Source organism: Pelodiscus sinensis, chromosome 3 (assembly GCF_052426305.1).
Source record: "Pelodiscus sinensis isolate ZL-2025 chromosome 3, ASM5242630v1, whole genome shotgun sequence".
In the NCBI taxonomy this organism is placed as follows: domain Eukaryota; kingdom Metazoa; phylum Chordata; order Testudines; family Trionychidae; genus Pelodiscus; species Pelodiscus sinensis.
In genome coordinates, this window is record NC_143054.1 from 199472065 (window position 1) to 199489948 (window position 17884).

A 17884-nucleotide genomic window follows, 5' to 3' on the forward strand; every position below is an offset into this window, starting at 1 on the left:
GAGCAAACCTGGCGGCAGGCCGCTTTTCCCTGAGGGCTGCCGTGCGCGGGAGGGGCCATGGCTTGGGGACAGGGCTGAGTCCGCGAGATGAAGTTGGGGAAGGGTTATGGCGCGGCGCGCTCGCGGGCTGGCAGGCCGTGGGGGCTAGACCCTATGGCCGTCTAGTGAGCTAGGAGCTACGTGGCCGTTCTTGGCGGTGGCCCTCTCGCCCTGCAATAACCATCGACCGAACAAACCCCAAACTGCCCCACGTCCCTGCAGGAGCAAGAACCGCCCCTCCCCCACTCAGCACCTGCCTGATCACGCTCGGTGCGCAGAGGGAGCCGTCTGACCTCCGGCGCGGCGCGGGCCAGAGCCCCAGTGACCCCTGCGGCCAGGCAGTAGCTTGGTGCGGAGCTGCAGCCTGGCTCTTTGAAAGGCATCCGATCCCTAGGCACGGGCAACTGGGTGGGGAGGGCAGAGGGCCACCCCACCCCCGACATTTGAAACAGAGGGGCAAGGCCCACCTGTTTTTAAGAACCTGAAATGGCAGAGGGAGCTCAAGGGGAAGGAGCAGCCCCCATAGGTGCTAAGTGTGGGTGGCGTGATGGGAGAGGCCCTTCCCCCGTTGGCTGGGCCCCATCTGCGCAGGCGGTGTTGGGATGTGGAGGACAGGGGGTAACGCCCCCCAGACATGGCTTGTTTCGGTCACTTGTGTGACCCCTTCGGTGCCCGGGTCTAACCCTAACCTAAATGACGGCGTTTCCCTGCGCCCCTGGCCAGGCCGTGCCAATGGCTCGCCACAGCTGACTGGCAAAGGCTAACAATTCACAGCCTGTGTCCGGTTTCCACTTTGCTGACCTCAACACTGGATCTCCTGCCCCTCGGCTGGATTAACCCCCCTCCGGCGTCTCTCCTGGACGGACCCAGAGAGCGCTCTGTCCCTTAGCCCTGTCTGCGAGGCGCTAAATCCACAGAGTGCCTTCAGGCTCACACGACGAGGGAGGTTTTCTACACTTCACGGCCTTTCTGGGCCTCTTCCTGCTTTTCCACACCACTCTACCACCAGAACCGGCCCCAATCTCTAGTAAACGGGCCGCCCGGTGCCACACGCAAAGGTAACACCACCTCTCCGCTCCTGCGCAGCAGTCCCGCTTTTACACCCCAGAATCACAGGCTGCTCTTTCTTCCCCACTCGGGGCACGTATTCACCCGATACCGCCATGACTCCTAGGTCCTTGCCAAGTACCGGCTCGCCCAGATACACTCCCCCAGCCTGTTAGGGTGACCTGCCCTCTTGGCACCTTGCACTGCCCTGCTCTGGGCATGTTGGTTTGACTTCACCGAGCGATCGGTGCGACAGCCCCGTGCTTATCCAATCGACCCTCCCATCGATCTGGGTCATCTGAAAACGGTACCAGTGGAGTTTATAATTTTTTTCATGGATCACTGGTGAAATACTGAAGGGTGCTCGGCCAAGATTAGATCTTGGGGGCCCCAACTAAAACACCCAGTTTGTTGGTTCTCATTTACCGTATTTGAGAACGGCACTAGCCAGTTATCAATCTATTAATTAACTCTCTTGCAGTATGAACTCAAATGCCTTCAGTCTAAGCCTGTGATGTGAATGCAGCGACTTTCCTCATCCAGCCTTGCGATCCTGTCAAAGAGCAGCACCACGTCTGGAACTAACTCGGCCACCCCTCAGAAGCTCCAGTCCCAAGACCTGTTTCACATGAAACCGTAGCGAGTGGCATTAGTTACGCTGCAGCCCTTTTAATCTTTCTGGAAGTCACAGGTCAGCCATTCCGCGACTGATCCTGGAAGGTCTGTAATGACTCCAGCCATCTCATTTCCTTCTTTCGTGAACTGATCTTTCCATCCTCTGGAACTCCCCTCATTTCCCAAGAACTCTACAAATTAATATCAGCTGCCTGGACAGCTTTTTGGCCAACTCCTTAAAAGCTTTCGAGCGGGTGTAGCGGCGGACTTGACAACGCGCAGCGTGAGCAGGCGCTGGGCACTCCCGGACGTGCTGCCCAGCAAAAGCAAACGTTAGGCACATACAAGGGAAAGCACCCAGAGCGGAGCAGCCCTCCACAAACCGTCTCCTGGAACGTTATTCTCAAGGGGCGCGAAAGCTCGGTCTCCCCGGGCTTCTACGGCTAGCAATATAGGAGCTGCCAACCCACTGACCCACCTAGGCTGGCAGTGCCCAGTGTCCTTCGGACGATAGGGCTCGATTCCCACGTGCCGCGGATGGGTCGGGACTCCCGCAGACGCTCACAAGGGCCCCTCCCTCCCTGCAGAGACCGCGACGGAGAAGAAAAGGCCTCGCGACTCGGGCGGAAGCAGCCCAACGCCGATATGGGAATGCAGCCTCTCTCGGCACCCAGCTCCGTCCTGCCTGGCCACGCTGTCTGAGCACCACACGGCGACTTACCCACAGCAACCTGGGCTAGGCTCCTTCTTCAGAGCCCTCCCCTCTGCATGCACGTCCCTCCAAGCCCTGAACCCAGCCGGCACTTGCGTCTCCTCTCAGAACAGACCCCAGGCACTCCCTTAGTCCCAGGGGGCTGCCCCCTAGGCCTGTGCTGACACTGCAGCTCCACTAGGAGGCGCCCTGTGCCCCAGAGAGCACCAACGTCACCCTGGGGTTGCAGTGACCATAGCGAGCCCCTCCGTCTCCAGGCGCGGTTTCGGACAGCGAGTCCCGGGGCTCTGCACAGAGGCCCAAGGTCCAAGTGTCACGAGAAACCTGATCTAATTAGCAAGAGAAAGAAACTGGCGGGGCCTGGGATGCTGGCTCCCCTGGGGCACCGCGAGACGGGCCAGGCAGCAGCGTCTCCAGAGCAGCAGCAACATAACACGGAGATTTCCTGGCAGCGACTTCCCTCCTCTCCTCACGGGGCAGCTGAGAGCAGCTCCCGTTCCCGGCCAAACCGCCCCAAAGCAAATGGGCGCTCTCACAAGAGCTGACACTGCCGGGCCAGGCGGCCGTGCCGGTTCCCTGTGAAAAGCCAGCCCGGCCTAAAGCTTCCAGGGGTTCTCAATACAGCCAACTACAATGGGCGGGAAAGGAAACCTCCGTGCTTGTGGCAGCGTTCCCGAGGCAAGGCAGGCCGGCCGGAGGAGCTGGAGGAGAGGAGAACACAGGCTCGCTGTCACACACAGAGGCACAGTCGCAGGGGACGGAGAGGCGCTGTCACCGCGTGACACACAGCAACAAACATTCTGGGATTCCAGAGCAACCGAGACCAGGACTCCACAGAGAGACACAAGTCCTGAGGGACGGACTCGGGCGACCAGCCGGGGGGGACTCTACCTGTGTCCGTGTGGAGGACGCTGGCTCCCGGATTTGGCCCAATGGAACAGACTAAAGATGACAAACCTACGGGAGAGTTGGCCCTCTCTGAACCTGCCCTGCATCTCCACTCCAGGCCTAATCTGAACAGGCGTGTGGCAGCCGGGAACTCACAACCCCGCGGGGGCACGACACCCCCGCGGAGCCCCGCAGAGGAGGCCTGGAGCCAGCCCCTCTAACGCAGGGCACGTTCCCCGGGGCGAGTCCCATCCATCTTCCGCCGGGACGCCGCCTGGCCCGGCCTGCGGGAGGGCTGGCGAGGCAGCTGCGCTCGGTCTGGGTTTGCTCTTGGCGGGGCTGGCGGCGGCGGTCCCTTCGGCCGTGTTGTCGGGGACTCGGTATTGCGTTAAGTGGCGGCGCACTGTGGGGAGGCGGGCGCTATTATTGCATTGCGGAGGCGGCTGCTCCTCCGGACGGGCTATGTTTTATGGGTGAAACGGGCCCACACCTGCTGGAGCTGGGACCTGGAAATGCGGAGGACGGAAGGCATGAGTCTGTGGTTTCCTGCCGTGAGGGGCATGTGCCTGCGGTGGGGCATGCGCACGGGGCTGCTCTCTGCCGACCGGCTGCGCTGTAAGAAAGTGCCGCCGAGGTGCGGGTAATGTTCAGTCTCCAGGGCGGAGGAGGAGAAGACGGAGGACGCCAGTCTTCTGAGGGGGCTGTACCTCGGGAGGGAGTGCTGGGAATGCCTGTCCTCCTCCAACTGAAAAAGACCAAGAAGAGTGGAGGGAAAGGTGTCAGGCAAAGTCGTGACTCGCTCCGGGTTTGCGCTGCTGTGCATGCGGCAGACATCTTCACTGGCGGGCAGTTCTCGCTCTAGGCTGACCTCACTACCGCTCTGCGGTGGGAAGCTCCCAGGCTGCCGGAGGGCCCTAGGGGACAGCTCCCTCCTGCACCCAGACGGAAGCAGGGGCGTGGGGCCGGCCTGCCTCCCCCAGGTCGCGTGCCGGAGCGTGGGGGTGCGGGGCTCGGGCACCCCGGTCCCCTGCCCCGCTGCCCCGGCCACCTCCACCGTCTGCACCTGGCACGGCCGGTCAGCCATTCGGAGTCCTGATGCACAGGGAAGAGCCGGTGGCTGCGCACCACGGCTGGGAACCTCCCAGCTGAGAGCACCACGGGCCCTGACTAGCCAGGCTGGGCAGCCGACTGCTCCCAGGGGCCCTACATCGCACCCCTGGGAATCGCCCTGAGCCCGCCTGGCCTGTGACTGGATTGAGCCTTCCTTTTCCTGCCTGTGCCACTGAACTCCCAGCGCCGCCTCCTCCCGTCGCCCCGCCAGGTGCAGGCTCAGGGCCAGGGGCCGCGGCAAAGGCCCTCGGGGCCGAGCGACCACAGGGGCCGTTTCTCAAAGGCCGTGAAAGGGCTCAGTCTAGAGCGCGGAGCCCAGGGAAGCGGGGCTGAGCGCCCCTTCTCGGGCCAGGAGCCTGGGGCCTCTAACAGCGCGCTGGCCACCAGCCACGTGGCCATTCGGCCGGTCGAGTGCGGCTCACACAAGTATTTACGTTTTCAGAGGAACGTGGCTAGTCCGCTCTGGCTACGGCTTCACAACTGGTTGGACCCCACAGATCTCAGGTTTGCTTCCTTCCTCCCCGCCACAGCCCACTCTCAACAGGCCTCTTCCTGCCCCGCACGCCTCCCTGCCCCCCACCCTCAGAACAACATGGCGCTTCGGCAGGCGGGATTTCCACGCACCGCTGGGTGCTAAGGAAACGGCCCGTCCCTCAGGAACGGTAGCCACCGCCCCTGCGTGCTGAGGGAAAGAGGCTTCCGGCCGCGGTCCCTGCTGCTGCCAAGTCAGGGACCTGGGGATGCTAAGCCACTTCTTCCCTCTCCACAGCTGTCGGCCTGCACCCCGAGGAGCACGGCCACACCCACAGCGCCAGGCCTCCAGCAGCAAGCAGAGCCATCCCGCCCAGCGAGGGGCCGTACCCCTCCTGAGACGCGCTGGAGGCAGGCCCGGGCGCTCCCCACGGCGGCTGACTACAAGCCAAGGGCTGGGGGAGGGTATGGCGACTTGGCAGGGAAGTTTGGAAGCATCTGGTCCTCGCCCGACCGGTCCTGTCACAAACGCAGCCACGGAGACGGCGGCCGAGCTCCCCACCCGCTCCGGCGGCCCTTCCCCTCTTCCCCCGTGCGCCCCCTCGGCCGTTAGTCAAGGCTGGAGAACGGGACCTTGCCTGCATGCTGGAGCCGGGGGACCCCAGCCGGCGCGCGCCCCCGTTTGGGTCCCTGCTGTAGAAGTTCAGGTGACTGGGCACGCCCCTCACACGGTGCACAGCCTCGTGCTCCCCTGCCGCGCTCTGCCAGAGATGGCGCTGTGTATCGGTGCTTCTCCGCGGCCCCCGGGCTCCTCCCCTCCGCCCTCCCGTGCCACACGCGGACCCTCGCCCAGGGACTCCTCCCCCCAGCCCACACAAGGTGCCTGAGGCTAGGGTGGCCAGATGGTTTCCACAAAAATACGGGCCACACTGGAGATTCCATCACTCCCCCTCCAGCTTCGTTAGACCCACCGGACAGTTCTATTGTCTCCAGTTGTTTCCCGACCAGGAAGCTGAAATCCTGGACTGCGCGGTTCAAAACCGGACACCTGGCAACCCTGCCTGGCTGCCTGGGCAGGCCTGTGTGCAACATGCCTGCCGCAGGGGCAGAGTCCAGCACGTTCGGGTGGGGCTTCAAGGGCTCCAGCTAAGCGAGCGGAGGGGAACGGAGCCGCGTGTTCCTCCCTCCGCCTGCTGCTGCAAAGGCCACGGGGTTCCACGGGCAGAACCCGGGACACGCGTGCGCTGGCCGCCGCCCGTACTGATCTATGTCCGGGCCCCAGGCCTGCGCGGCGGCGCTGCACAGACGGCTTGGCCCTGAGCTGGGGGAGCTGGCCCGGGCCCAGACGGCCCTCGCCCACGCGGCCGACGTGCTGGCACTTGCGCAAGCCGGGGCAGGGTGGGGGCATCCCGCGTCCAACCCGCTGAGCAGGGGCCCCGCAGCCCGTCTCTCGCCAGTGGGGGAGGGTTCCCCGGGCCCTGCCCTGACCTCTCCCAGCTGCCCCCGCCCCTACTGCCCACAGCCCGGATGCAAGGCACTCGAACCCGCGCTCGCCGGCACCCCGGCAGTCCCGCACCATGCGCCGGGCTGCACAGCGACTCCGAGATCATCCCCCTTCCCAGGCGCTGCTGAGCGCACAGAGCAGTGAGCGCGCGTGGGGCCTCCCAGGGATCAGAAGGGCAGCGTGTGGAGGAGGGCCGGAGAGGCGCTTTCCCTCCCCAAGCAGAGCGCACCCCACGCCCAGCGCTCAGCCACGCCCAGCACAGACCCTTGAAAAAGAAAAGCAACATCGGAACGGCCAGACCGGGTCAGACCGAAGATCCCTCCAGTGTCCTGTCTGCCCACAGCGGCCACTGCCCGGTGCCCCAGAGGGAGGGAACAGAGCAGGGAACCCTCACGCGATCCCTCCCGTCGCCCAGTCCCACCTTCTGACAGAGGCCAGGGACACCACCCCTCTCCATCGTGGCTAACAGCCATTGATGGACCTAACCTCCATGGAGTTATCCAGGGTATTTTTTAACCCTTGGCCTTCACAATATCCTCTGGCAAGGAGTTCCACAGGTTGACTCTGTTCGTTTTAAACCTGCTGCCTGTTCATTTCTTTTGGTGACCCCTAGAGTTCTCATATTATGGGAGGGAGTAAATAACATTTCCTCATTCACTTTCTCCACACCTGTCATGATTTTACAAACCTCTGCCATACCCCCCCCCCCCCCCCACACACACACAGTTGTCCCTTTTCCAAGCTGAAAAGTCCCAGTCTTATTCATCTCTCCTCTTACGGACGTCGCTCCCTACCTTTTGGGTGGCCCTTTTCTGAACTCTCCCAGGTCCCGAGAGATCTGTCTGAGATGGGATGACCACACCTGCACACAGTATCCAGTGTTCACACACTAGCCCTGTCCCACCAGCACCCTTAGCTAAGTCCTGGACTCCCACAAACTCCAGGCCCCTAGAGAGCTGGGAGGTGGCGCTGGGCGGAGCACAGGAATTATCTGACAACTTCCGCGGATGAAGATCAGTGCGTCCGTGCCCGTTGCTTCTGGACGCCAGCAGTCGTGGGCGCGGCATGGCCAGGCTCCGTCTGGTTCGCGGCATGGCCAGGCTCCGTCTGGTTCGCGGCATGGCCAGGCTCTGTCTGGTTCGCGGCATGGCCAGGCTCTGTCTGGTTCGCGGCATGGCCAGGCTCTGTCTGGTTCGCGGCATGGCCAGGCTCCGTCTGGTTCGCGGCATGGCCAGGCTCCGTCTGGTTCGCGGCATGGCCAGGCTCCGTCTGGTTCGCGGCATGGCCAGGCTCCGTCTGGTTCGCGGCATGGCCAGGCTCCGTCTGGTTCGCGGCATGGCCAGGCTCCGTCTGGTTCGCGGCATGGCCAGGCTCCGTCTGGTTCGCGGCATGGCCAGGCTCCGTCTGGTTCGCGGCATGGCCAGGCTCCGTCTGGTTCGCGGCATGGCCAGGCTCCGTCTGGTTCGCGGCATGGCCAGGCTCCGTCTGGTTCGCGGCATGGCCAGGCTCCGTCTGGTTCGCGGCATGGCCAGGCTCCGTCTGGTTCGCGGCATGGCCAGGCTCTGTCTGGTTCGCGGCATGGCCAGGCTCTGTCTGGTTCGCGGCATGGCCAGGCTCTGTCTGGTTCGCGGCATGGCCAGGCTCTGTCTGGTTCGCGGCATGGCCAGGCTCTGTCTGGTTCGCGGCATGGCCAGGCTCTGTCTGGTTCGCGGCATGGCCAGGCTCTGTCTGGTTCGCGGCATGGCCAGGCTCCGTCTGGTTCGCGGCATGGCCAGGCTCCGTCTGGTTCGCGGCATGGCCAGGCTCCGTCTGGTTCGCGGCATGGCCAGGCTCCGTCTGGTTCGCGGCATGGCCAGGCTCTGTCTGGTTCGCGGCATGGCCAGGCTCCGTCTGGTTCGCGGCATGGCCAGGCTCCGTCTGGTTCGCGGCATGGCCAGGCTCCGTCTGGTTCGCGGCATGGCCAGGCTCCGTCTGGTTCGCGGCATGGCCAGGCTCCGTCTGGTTCGCGGCATGGTCAGGCTCCGTCTGGTTCGCACGCGGCTGGTGGTGAAGGTCAGTGGCGGTACCCCAAGGGGCTGAGGCGGAAGCCGGCAGTTGTAGTGCTGCGAGGGGAAGAGCCGATGTCCCCGCACGCCGCCGGTCAGCGTCCGCCCATCGCGAGGGCCCCACGAGGCAGTCGCCCCCCGGGAGCGTCTTGGCCGTGCCAGCGTGGGAGCCGCGTGCCTTTCCTCGGGGCCCAGCAAGCGCCATTGCTGGGACAGCCGCTGAGGCACAGGGGGTGTCCAGGCTCGCGAGGGGGGACTCCTGGGCAGCCCCCAGTCTGCCTGGCTGCCAGACGCTTTCTGGGTGACGTTTCAGGTGCTGGGCGCGATCCATGAAGGCCTAAAGGACTGAGAGACACCCCCTCCCTACGGCATGTCACACTGGCACGTGGGCATCATAGTCTGGGAGCAAGTAGCCTGTGGAGTGGGGGAGAGGCAGAGGGGCAGAGTGCCCGGGGGGGGAGCAAACAGCCCCCTGTGGAGTGGGGGAGAGGCAGGGTGCTGGGGGGGAGCAAACAGCCCCCTGCGGAGTGGGGGAGAGGCAGGGTGCTGGGGGGGAGCAAACAGCCCCCTGTGGAGTGGGGGAGAGGCAGGGTGCCCGGGCGGGGGAGCAAACAGCCCCCTGCGGAGTGGGGGAGAGGCAGGGTGCCCGGGCGGGAGCAAACAGCCCCCTGCGGAGTGGGGGGAGGCAGGGTGCCCGGGGGGGGAGCAAACAGCCCCCTGTGGAGTGGGGGAGAGGCAGGGTGCCCGGGGGGGGGAGCAAACAGCCCCCTGCGGAGTGGGGGAGAGGCAGGGTGCTTGGGGGGCAGCAAACAGCCCCCTGTGGAGTGGGGGAGAGGCAGGGTGCTGGGGGGGAGCAAACAGCCCCCTGTGGAGTGGGGGGAGGCAGGGTGCTGGGGGGGGGGGGAGCAAACAGCCCCCTGCGGAGTGGGGGGAGGCAGGGTGCTGGGGGGGAGCAAACAGCCCCCTGTGGAGTGGGGGAGAGGCAGGGTGCTGGGGGGGGAGCAAACAGCCCCCTGTGGAGTGGGGGAGAGGCAGGGTGCTCGGGAGGGGAGCAAACAGCCCCCTGCGGAGTGGGGGAGAGGCAGGGTGCTGGGGGGGAGCAAACAGCCCCCTGTGGAGTGGGGGAGAGGCAGGGTGCTGGGGGGGAGCAAACAGCCCCCTGTGGAGTGGGGGAGAGGCAGGGTGCTCAGGAGGGGAGCAAACAGCCCCCTGCGGAGTGGGGGAGAGGCAGGGTGCTGGGGGGGAGCAAACAGCCCCCTGTGGAGTGGGGGAGAGGCACGGTGCTGGGGGGGGAGCAAACAGCCCCCTGTGGAGTGGGGGAGAGGCAGGGTGCTGGGGGGGGAGCAAACAGCCCCCTGTGGAGTGGGGGAGAGGCAGGGTGCTGGGGGGGGAGCAAACAGCCCCCTGCGGATTGGGGGAGAGGCAGGGTGCTGGGGGGGGAGCAAACAGCCCCCTGTGGAGTGTGGGAGAGGCAGGGTGCTGGGGGGGGGAGCAAACAGCCCCCTGTGGAGTGGGGGAGAGGCAGGGTGCTGGGGGGGGGGAGCAAACAGCCCCCTGTGGAGTGGGGGAGAGGCAGGGTGCTGGGGGGGAGCAAACAGCCCCCTGTGGAGTGGGGGGAGGCAGGGTGCTCGGGGGGGGGGGAGCAAACAGCCCCCTGCGGAGTGGGGGAGAGGCAGGGTGCTGGGGGGGGAGCAAACAGCCCCCTGCGGAGTGGGGGAGAGGCAGGGTGCTGGGGGGGGGGGAGCAAACAGCCCCCTGCGGAGTGGGGGAGAGGCAGGGTGCTGGGGGGGGAGCAAACAGCCCCCTGTGGAGTGGGGGAGAGGCAGGGTGCTGGGGGGGAGCAAACAGCCCCCTGCGGAGTGGGGGAGAGGCAGGGTGCTGGGGGGGGAGCAAACAGCCCCCTGCGGAGTGGGGGAGAGGCAGGGTGCTGGGGGGGGAGCAAACAGCCCCCTGTGGAGTGGGGGAGAGGCAGGGTGCTGGGGGGGGGGAGCAAACAGCCCCCTGCGGAGTGGGGGAGAGGCAGGGTGCTGGGGGGGGAGCAAACAGCCCCCTGTGGAGTGGGGGAGAGGCAGGGTGCTGGGGGGGGGGAGCAAACAGCCCCCTGCGGAGTGGGGGAGAGGCAGGGTGCTGGGGGGGGAGCAAACAGCCCCCTGTGGAGTGGGGGAGAGGCAGGGTGCCCGGGGGGGGGGAGCAAACAGCCCCCTGTGGAGTGGGGGGAGGCAGGGTGCTCGGGGGGGGGGGAGCAAACAGCCCCCTGTGGAGTGGGGGAGAGGCAGGGTGCTCGGGGGGGAGCAAACAGCCCCCTGCGGAGTGGGGGAGAGGCAGGGTGCTCGGGGGGGAGCAAACAGCCCCCTGCGGAGTGGGGGAGAGGCAGGGTGCTGGGGGGGAGCAAACAGCCCCCTGTGGAGTGGGGGAGAGGCAGGGTGCCCGGGGGGGAGCAAACAGCCCCCTGCGGAGTGGGGGAGAGGCAGGGTGCTGGGGGGGAGCAAACAGCCCCCTGTGGAGTGGGGGAGAGGCAGGGTGCTCGGGGGGGAGCAAACAGCCCCCTGTGGAGTGGGGGAGAGGCAGGGTGCTGGGGGGGAGCAAACAGCCCCCTGTGGAGTGGGGGAGAGGCAGGGTGCTGGGGGGGAGCAAACAGCCCCCTGTGGAGTGGGGGAGAGGCAGGGTGCTCGGGGGGGAGCAAACAGCCCCCTGTGGAGTGGGGAGAGGCAGGGTGCTGGGGGGGGGAGCAAACAGCCCCCTGCGGAGTGGGGGAGAGGCAGGGTGCTGGGGGGGGGAGCAAACAGCCCCCTGCGGAGTGGGGGAGAGGCAGGGTGCTGGGGGGGGAGCAAACAGCCCCCTGCGGAGTGGGGGAGAGGCAGGGTGCTGGGGGGGGAGCAAACAGCCCCCTGTGGAGTGGGGGAGAGGCAGGGTGCTGGGGGGGGGGAGCAAACAGCCCCCTGCGGAGTGGGGGAGAGGCAGGGTGCTGGGGGGGGAGCAAACAGCCCCCTGCGGAGTGGGGGAGAGGCAGGGTGCTGGGGGGGGAGCAAACAGCCCCCTGCGGAGTGGGGGAGAGGCAGGGTGCTGGGGGGGGGGGGAGCAAACAGCCCCCTGCGGAGTGGGGGAGAGGCAGGGTGCTGGGGGGGGAGCAAACAGCCCCCTGTGGAGTGGGGGAGAGGCAGGGTGCTGGGGGGGAGCAAACAGCCCCCTGCGGAGTGGGGGAGAGGCAGGGTGCTGGGGGGGGAGCAAACAGCCCCCTGCGGAGTGGGGGAGAGGCAGGGTGCTGGGGGGGGAGCAAACAGCCCCCTGTGGAGTGGGGGAGAGGCAGGGTGCTGGGGGGGGGAGCAAACAGCCCCCTGCGGAGTGGGGGAGAGGCAGGGTGCTGGGGGGGGAGCAAACAGCCCCCTGTGGAGTGGGGGAGAGGCAGGGTGCTGGGGGGGAGCAAACAGCCCCCTGCGGAGTGGGGGGAGGCAGGGTGCTGGGGGGGGAGCAAACAGCCCCCTGCAGAGTGGGGGAGAGGCAGGGTGCTGGGGGGGGAGCAAACAGCCCCCTGCGGAGTGGGGGAGAGGCAGGGTGCTGGGGGGGGAGCAAACAGCCCCCTGTGGAGTGGGGGAGAGGCAGGGTGCTGGGGGGGGAGCAAACAGCCCCCTGCGGAGTGGGGGAGAGGCAGGGTGCTGGGGGGGAGCAAACAGCCCCCTGTGGAGTGGGGGAGAGGCAGGGTGCTGGGGGGGAGCAAACAGCCCCCGGCGGAGTGGGGGAGAGGCAGGGTGCTGGGGGGGAGCAAACAGCCCCCTGTGGAGTGGGGGAGAGGCAGGGTGCTCGGGGGGGGAGCAAACAGCCCCCTGTGGAGTGGGGGAGAGGCAGGGTGCTCGGGGAGGAGGCTCCTTTACTGTGAAACTTGCTCCCCCGCCTGGGCTGGGCAGAGCCCAGATGGAGATCAGGCAAAGGGTCAGTCGGCCGTGTCACGTTACTGGATTTTAAGGGGAGCAGCCAGGTCACTGCTGCACCCACGGGGGGGGGGGTTGCCCCAAACGTTGATACAAAGGGGCCATGTGAGGCGTCGAACGCAAGCGTCCCTTCTCCTGAGTCTGTGCGCTCCTCACACGCCTGTGTCATGTCCGTGTGCGGAGCTGAGTATGGACTGTGGTAATACTGGGCACGTGGCGGCGTGTGGCTGCAATGGGTATGCTAATGAGCAAGGCTTCGGGGACAGTGACTCCCCGAGGACACACCGCAGGAAAGTGACTGATCCCTACAGGCTACCAGCAGGGAACACAGGGCGAGGCCACCGGCCCGGGACCTGCCGCCGCCAAGAGGAGACGAGGAAGGAGGGATACGGGGCCATGTGGCCGCCTCCATTTCGTCTTCAGATTCGCTCTTAATCCCAGACGCAGCCTCGCAGGGAACTACGAGCCGGGAAGAACCGCGGACCCGTCCGGGCACAGGATGTAAACAGAGACTTTTAGTAATAAACCTTTAGATTGTGGATTCTAAAGGACTGGCCCAGCGTGATCCTGTTGGCAAGATCCAAAGTGTAAACTGACCCGGGATCTGTGGCTGGTTCTTTGGGACCGGAGAGACCCGTTGGGGGAAGGTGAGGTTGGGTCCTATAACCCCTCACCTGTGTGCTAGGCCCAGGGCTGTTTGGGGCACAGGGAGAGCTGGGGTGTCGGGGGGGGGGGGTTGCTCGCGAGGCTTCTGGCTGGCCAGGCAGGCAGCTGAAGCGCTCGGTGGGACTGGTCTGTGGCCTGTTTGGGAAGGTGCCCAGTCTGGGGCTGTAAGGTGCCCCAAGTTTGAGCAATTCGCCCTAAGCGGACGCCCCAGCCCGGCCCGTCACAGGCTGTTCTCCAGGCTGTCCCTGGGGATGCCGGCAGGGAGCAGATGGGAGCTTCTCAGGAAAGACTCTCACGTCCGTGTCTAGAAATGGGGATTCGACCCCAGGAGTCACCCACCTGGCTAAAGCCTTTGCTCCCCACCAGGCCACCCAGGGGATCACCTCTCTGCCAGGGCCCCTTTGTGCCAGCCCAGCCAGTGTGACAAAGAACCCCCAGCCACGCCCACAGCTGGGCGGCCACAGGCACACTCAAGCAGCGGCAGGACGACGGACGATCCGGGGGGATCTGCAGGGAAATCCTTCCCGGCCCTCCTGAGGCAGAGGAGCGAGAGCAGCCCACGGCAGAGGCGGCAGACGCCCGCTATGGATGCGGGCAAGGGGGAGGGCACGACGGGGCAGGCTGCCGCTCGTGGCCACAGTGTGCCGGGCAGACTGGCCCAGAGCACGCAGCTCAGCCCCTGCAACGCCCCACCCCGCGCTGTCTGGCTCGCCGCGTGCCGGTGACTAGGACGACGGTACAGCGCTTGGGGGCTGGGCGGCGACAGCGGCAGAGGGGCTGGCTGACGTGGGTGTTAACCGCTGGAAATCGCTCGCCCAAGCACCGGGCAGAGGAGAGCCGGGGGACGTGCTGAGCCCTGCTCCCGAGAGAAGCCCCGGCCAGCCCTCCTTGCGTGCCTCCTTCCACCACCCTCCTTGCAGCTAATCTTGTGGGGAAGTGCCCGGGCTGGAGCCAGCCCCACAGAGGCCCCAGGAGTTCAGAGGGACCAGGAGTGAGGCCTGCGTCTACCCCATAACACCGCGATGGACGGTACCTCCCTACGGCTCGGCGCATGCTGCCTGCTCAGAGCTTGAACAGACCCGGGGGCGTCCCGGAGTCCTCCGCGGGAGACAGGCCGTGCTCTGCCGACAGAGCCCCTGCACGCCGCGAGCGCTGCTGGGCTGGCAGAACAGTCTGCGGGCGGGTCCCACCAGCGGTGTATTCGCGATACGCCGTGCGCGGGGCCGGGTGCTTAGCTCTACCCTGCTTCTCCTCGGCTCCCGGCCTCCACAACAGACCTCTCCTCCCCCACCCATTCACTCCCATGCAAGAGACCGCGGGTGGCTGCGTGGCGGCCCGGGCCTCCCCGTGGAGCAGTCTGTGCACCGAGAGGCCATGGGAGGGTGGCAGAAAGCTAGAGGGAAAACCAACCATCCCACCGAGCCTGGAACTGGCTGGCGGCAGGGGGCGATTTAGTGCCCAGGGAACACGAGAGCCTGTGGAAGACTGGGGCCGCCTGGCCCGTGAGCGGCATGTCACCCACAGGCCCATTACCTCCGTGTCTCCTGCCCCCTCTCGTCCGCGCTGTATCGCCCACGGCTGCCCCTCGCCCAGGATTCCGCTCCCGGGCCAGCTGCCCTGCAGACAGGACATTCCCAGGGTTCTCTCTAGCCTCTCAGCGGACACCGGCAGCACCCAGAGGTCACCGGTTCCTGTCCCCCTGCACCGGGTCTGCCCAGCGACTGTTCCCATGGCTCCAGCCTGCCCACAGCCCCACACGGAGGCACACAGATGCCTAGCACAGAGCCCAGCTGTTCCACACCTGCCGGGAGGCGGGCTCTTGGCTGCGCAGCCTCCGACGGTGCCGGGAGGAGACAGGCTGACTGGGCCTGCTCAAGCAAGGGGCCAATGGAGCGCAGCCCGGCCTTACTATGTCCCTGGGTCGCTTGCTGCTTGAGGAGCCTCACGGCCACGAGACTGCCAGCCTCGGCAGCAGCATACGTCTGTCCCTAGCAACACACTCTCCCCGGGGTAGGCATGGCCCCTTCCCAAATGCCTGGGAGACAGACGTGCCAAGCACTCCTGCAAACCGGCCAGCCCTGGGGCTGGGCCTCCGCTCTGCGGTGTCTGGCCTGCGGGAGAGGCAGCGTGGGCACACGGGGGATGCACGCGTCTGTTCAGACAGCAGGCGGTTCCCAGGGGGAGGAGCGTACCCGGCTGACACATACACTTGCCCGCGTTCTTCACCAACGAGCTGGTCTGGGAGCTGCACCCGCCGGCGCCTGCCCCGAGCCGGCCCTGGGTCAGATCTGAGACCATCTGAGCACCACCAGTGCTGCCCGCTGGCCAGCTGAGAGCCAGCGATGACCTGCCAGCTCCTCCGACACACCCAGAGAGCCTCGCCCTCTGCCCACCCCTGCCCTGACACGGCTCAAACGGACCCAGGCAGGCGGAGAGGTCACAAGACACACCGAGCACTAACCAGCGCCCGGAGCACCTTGGGCATGGAGCCTGCCCGGGGCGAGTTCCTGGGGGCACCAGTGCTGGGATCAGCAATGCTCCCCAGCGTAGCGGGGCTTCCCTACACTGCGCCTTTCCTAGGCTAGACGAACGTCCCGGCGCAGGGCGGGCGCCCACATCGTGGGCACAGCTTACCTGTCTCTGAGGCCCGATCGGCTCGGACTCCCGTCTGCGCTGCCGGAGGGCTGGTGCTGAGTGCAACGGCGACTGGGCCGGGCTTCCTGGCGGCTGCTCGGCTTTGCTGTCAGATACCGACTGACACTGTCCCTCGTGCCTGTGCGAACTGTCCTCCTCAGCCACAGGCTGCATCCCCCACGTTCGCCCTTCGTGGACTTTGGGCCGGACTGCCGCTTCCGCTCCCGCCCGCCGCCTCTCCTCGCCCTCCTCGATAGGCCGGAGCTCCTCAGGCTCTTCGTCCGTCGTGCCGGACGTGCTCGGCTCAGCCCCCGGGTGGAAGTCCTTCAGCTCCGTCTCTTTGTCAATGATCACCCACTCCTTGCTATCAAAGTCCTCCTCCTCTGCCAGCGGCACCGAGCGGAAAGCGTTGCTGAGGGCCTCGTGCTCCACGGACGCAGACACATCCATCCGGCCACTCGCCTGACGGTCGACGTGGCCCGTGTCGATGGACAGCATCTGCGCTGGTTGGGAGGAACACACCAGCCGGGACGGGGAAGCAGGTAAGTCCACGCGAGATCTGAAAACAAGACAAAGACCTTTTAGAGACCAGTTTGTTTGCTAGCCAAGAGTTAGGATCGGAAGGACGTCAGGAGCCAACACAAAACCCAAGTGGTCTCTCCGAAAACCCGGGTGATCCCTTCCCAACCTTCTGCCATACGCCCAAGCAATATTCAACCAAGCTTAGCCCTCAACACGCAACTAGAGCCTCCAAGGATATAAAGAAACCCCTCCGGCTTGCTTCCGGATTAGGGCCAACGTCACGTCTCTTCCTGTTACACGACTACAAGGATCATAGAGCCGTAGAACACTAGAACGGGAAGGGACCTCGGGAGGTCACCGAGTCCAGTCCCCCGCCTTCACGGCAGGACCCAGCACCGTCTAGATCAGGGGTGGGCAAAAGGGCCTTCCCAAGCAGGTTGATCCAGTCCACGGAGGCCCTGCAGCTCCCCCGCCACCAGCCAATTAGGGCCTAGGGACCAGGGAACTGGACACAATACTCCAACAGAGGCGTAATCGGCGCAGAGTAGAGCGGAAGAACGACTTCTCCTGTCTTGCTCACAACACTCCTGTTAATGCCTCCCAGCATCATGTTGGCTTTCTTTGCAACAGTGCCCCACACGTGCGCCCTACACATCCTCGTGCCCCACACCGAGGCGATACAAGGCTGCATGAGCGACACCCCCGCCCCCGTTCTCTCTCAAACACAAAGTCTCTCAGAGGAAACTCTAAATAAGAAGGAGCAGGCAGCGGCAACCTCCACACAACTGGGGGAGGACCTGGCAGCGGCAGCCCCTGGGTGACTGGGAGGGGCACAGTTCTCGCTAAGATGTGTGCCTGCAAGGCCGCACACAAAAAAATCTTCCCCTGCCCACGTCCTCTGGAGAGCCACGCGGCAGGTGGCTGCTCTGGCAGGCAGGGCTGGCTGAGATGGCATGGTAAGAGAGCCACCGGGGCAGGGGGCTGGGACCTACCGTGGCTATGTGGTGGGGGGAGGCCTGCTACATGACCAGGGGGGTGGAGCCTATTCTGGCAGCTGGGGCTGGGAACGGGACCTGCTGCATGGCGGGGGGAGGGAGAGGGGAGGGTCTGCTCCGGGGGCTAGGAACGGGACCTGCTGCATGGCGGGGGGAGGGAGAGGGGGAGGGTCTGCTCCGGGGGCTAGGAATGGAACCTGCTGCATGGCGAGGGGGAGGGTCTGCTCCGGGGGCTAGGAATGGGACGTGCTGCATGGTGGGGGGGAGGGGGAGGGTCTGCTCTGGGGGCTAGGAATGGGACGTGCTGCATGGTGGGGGGGGGAGGGGGAGGGTCTGCTCTGGGGGCTAGGAATGGGACATGCTGCATGGCGGGGGGGGGGAGGGTCTGCTCTGGGGGCTAGGAATGGGACATGCTGCATGGCGGGGGGGGGGGAGGGTCTGCTCCGGGGGCTAGGAATGGGACGTGCTGCATGGTGGGGAGGAGGGGAGGGTCTGCTCTGGGGGCTAGGAATGGGACGTGCTGCATGGTGGGGGGGGGAGGGGGAGGGTCTGCTCTGGGGGCTAGGAATGGGACATGCTGCATGGCGGGGGGGGGAGGGTCTGCTCCGGGGGCTAGGAATGGGACGTGCTGCATGGCGGGGGGGGGGATGGGGAGGGTCTGCTCCAGGGGCTAGGAATGGGACGTGCTGCATGGCGGGGGGGGATGGGGA

At 66.0% G+C, this 17884-nt stretch overlaps 1 protein-coding gene across 2 annotated transcripts in view; it reads right to left on the reverse strand.

Moving 5' to 3' along the window:
- The window catches only part of TTBK1 (tau tubulin kinase 1), a 137696-nt gene that overhangs the window by 16897 nt on the left and 102915 nt on the right, over window positions 1-17884 (reverse strand). For both annotated transcript variants that reach the window (XM_075925811.2, XM_089777564.1), the window contains one exon: window positions 15658-16216. In XM_075925811.2, coding sequence (XP_075781926.2) covers window positions 15658-16216 — 559 coding nt within the window. The remainder of the gene's footprint in view (window positions 1-15657; window positions 16217-17884) is intronic.